The sequence below is a fragment of the Xenopus laevis genome, chromosome 6L (genome assembly GCF_017654675.1).
Source record: "Xenopus laevis strain J_2021 chromosome 6L, Xenopus_laevis_v10.1, whole genome shotgun sequence".
NCBI classification, from domain to species: domain Eukaryota; kingdom Metazoa; phylum Chordata; class Amphibia; order Anura; family Pipidae; genus Xenopus; species Xenopus laevis.
In genome coordinates this window covers 8,904,113-8,907,378 of record NC_054381.1, presented here as the reverse complement: position 1 = coordinate 8,907,378, position 3,266 = coordinate 8,904,113, and the positions used below count along the sequence as shown (strand labels likewise).

The 3,266-nt window shown below is 39.7% G+C and overlaps 1 protein-coding gene across 1 annotated transcript; it reads left to right on the top strand.

Moving 5' to 3' along the window:
* Positions 1-309: 309 nt before the first annotated feature.
* cyp8b1.2.L (cytochrome P450 family 8 subfamily B member 1, gene 2 L homeolog) lies at positions 310-1,665 on the top strand. The gene has a single exon (XM_018266956.1). It carries the CDS (start codon positions 310-312, stop codon positions 1,621-1,623), a length of 1,314 nt encoding a protein of 437 aa, XP_018122445.1. The 3' UTR covers positions 1,624-1,665.
* The last annotated feature ends 1,601 nt before the right edge of the window (positions 1,666-3,266 follow it).

Here is a 3,266-nt window from a genome sequence, read left to right as displayed (position 1 = left end):
TAAGGAGGCCTGGGAAAAAAAAACTTCAAGCTTTAAGGGGATGTCTAACATCTTGGCACCCCAGTTAGTTTGCCTTTGTAATATGTAATGGGCTTCAATACCGAGCGAGAAATATGATAACTGTGTAACATAAAGTATGTCCAGATATGTTGAGGCATGTATTGCTCCTCAGGACATCACTGTTCTGTTCCAAAGCCTAATCACTTAATGTCATCTTTAATACCTTCATTCACAATAATGTTTTCTTTATTATCTTTACTTTCCTAATTTGCAATAATAATTATCTTTTTTTTTTTTCTAGATTCCAACATGGCTCTGTTACTTTTAATTTTGGTGATGGTCCTCATTATTGGTGGACTCTACCATCTGGGAATGTTGCGTACGAGAAGACCAGATGAGCCTCCATTAATCAAAGGTGCAATACCATGGCTGGGAAAGGCTCTAGAATTTAGAAATGATATGACTGCATTTTTGCGTAAGATGTGGAAGAAGCACGAGGACATTTTCACAGTTCAGCTTGCCGGTCGTTATTTTACATTTGTAATGGATCCTCTGTCTTTTGAGGCTATAATACAAGAAAGCACCACAAAGCTGGAATTTACTGAATTTGCTGAAGAATTAGGATTGAGATTGTTTGACTATCATTCAAAAGTAAATGACTTACAAATGTTAAAAAAATCAAGTACCAAGTATATCATGGGTGATGGCCTGGCAGTGTTGGCTCAGGTCATGACGGAAAATTTTCAGAACGTCATGCTACACAACATGGGAAGTGTTAAGGGTGACAGAAAATGGCACCAGGTTGGGTTATTTAAATATACGCACAGCATTGCTTTCAGAACTGGTTACTTGTCCTTGTTTGGTAATGAGCCAGTTAAAAGTAAAGAAAAGGCCCAGGAATGTGATTGGGAACATGTTCAAGAGCTGTTTCAAGAATTTGTGAAGTATGACAAGTTACTTCCTGGTCTGGCCTATTCAGTTCTTTCTCCAAAAGAAAATATAGAAGTAAAGAGGTTAAAGATGATGTTTTGGAAGAGGTTATCTGTAAAGCAAACTCTACAAAAAGAAAATATTAACGGTTGGATCACTGAACAGATTAGACAGAGAGCTGAAATTGGGGTTCCAGAACATATGCTAGATAGGCTCATACTTTCTCTTCTGTGGGTTTCTCAAACTAATACAGGTCCTGGTTGTTTCTGGTTCCTCCTCTATCTAATGAAACATCCTGAAGCCATGCAAGCAGTGAGGGCAGAGGTGGAAGTGGTTCTCAAAGAAACTGGTCAAGATATAAAGCCTGGAGGCCCTCGTATTAACCTCCCCAGAGATATGTTACGGAAGATTCCCATCATGGACAGTGCCATGGAAGAGACCCTACGTTTAAGAGCAGCTCCAATTCTCACCAGAGCTGTGAAAGAAGGTGTAAAATTCAAGATGGCAAGCGGGATGGATGTTTCCATTAGAAAAGGAGACAGGATTGGCCTTTTCCCTTATATTGCTATCCAAATGAACCCGGAGATTGTTGATCCCGAAGTGGAAATTCCAAGTATTGATCCAAACCGGTGGGGTTTTGGTGTTAAGCAGCCAACTCGTGATGTCCAGTTTAGGTACAGACTCCGCTTTTAATTTTAGGAAGAAGCAATAAAAGCCATTCGATTTCCATTGTAAAAGATTAATATGATATAAAGCTTAGCCATAACCATTTAGGGCAATTGCAGAAACTGTTGCCCACTGTTTTATATTTCTGCCCTTCGCAAACAGCTCAGTAATGTATACACGGAGATTCTCGTAGCCAGGGCCGGATTTACATAACGTGCACCCCTAAGCCCACTGCTGTTCGTCGCCTTGTCCCCACCCTTTTATTCTCTCAAATTTTCATCATTGGGACCTGGCAATGGGGATTGGAGCACGGGAAATTTAATAAACTATCATATCTCCTTAGAGTTTCCACCTTTTCTGGAAAAAAATACCAGCCTTCCTATATATTTATATTTATTCCCTATTAATAACATTGGGATCACTGACCTTCCTATATATTTATCTTTATTCCCTATTAATAACATTGGGATCACTGACCTTCCTATATATTTATCTTTATTCCCTATTAATAATATTGGGATCATTGACCTTCCTATATATTTATCTTTATTCCCTATTAATAACATTGGGATCACTGACCTTCCTATATATTTATCTTTATTCCCTATTAATAACATTGGGATCACTCACCTTCCTATATATTTATCTTTATTCCCTATTAATAACATTGGGATCACTGGCCTTCCTATATATTTATCTTATTCCCTATTAATAACATTGGGATCACTGACCTTCCTATATATTTATCTTTATTCCCTATTAATAACATTGGGATCACTGACCTTCCTATATATTTATCTTTATTCCCTATTAATAACATTAGGATCACTGACCTTCCTATATATTTATCTTTATTCCCTATTAATAACATTGGGATCACTGACCTTCCTATATATTTATCTTTATTCCCTATTAATAACATTGGGATCACTGACCTTCCTATATATTTATCTTTATTCCCTATTAATAACATTGGGATCACTGACCTTCCTATATATTTATCTTTATTCCCTATTAATAACATTGGGATCACTCACCTTCCTATATATTTATCTTTATTCCCTATTAATAACATTGGGATCACTCACCTTCCTATATATTTATCTTTATTCCCTATTAATAACATTGGGATTGTAATGGAAACTATGACACTCACCCAAGATGGCGTCCAAGATGGCGACCTTCTGCTCCACCGCATGGCTCCTGCTGGGCGCTGTCCTGTGACATCAGCGTCTCCTCGATCTGGGATTGGTCGCCGGCGACGGAACGGACGCCGGCGTCAGAATCGGGCGCCGGCGTCAAGGCGTCAGCGTGGGGACGCTGGCGTCTGCGTCTGACGCAGCGCATCAACATTTTGGCGCCAAGCCATGGACTATATAATCCCCATTGCCCTTTCCTTCCATGCCCAATTATAGGTTCCATTGACTTGTGTTCCTGGGTGTGATTTCTAATACTGATTTTCTGTGTACCGATCTTTGCCTGTTTCCTTGACTCCGTTGTTTGCCGCCTGAACTGATATTTTGCCTGTACCCTGACGATTCTTCTGGATAAACCCTTTTTGTACTTCGAACCTGGTGTTGTCTCCTCTTTGGTCCACAACTATTACTGCTGCGCCTTCGGGCCCTTACAGTATAATTGGGCCATGGACCCTTCGGAGGAGGCCCAAGCAC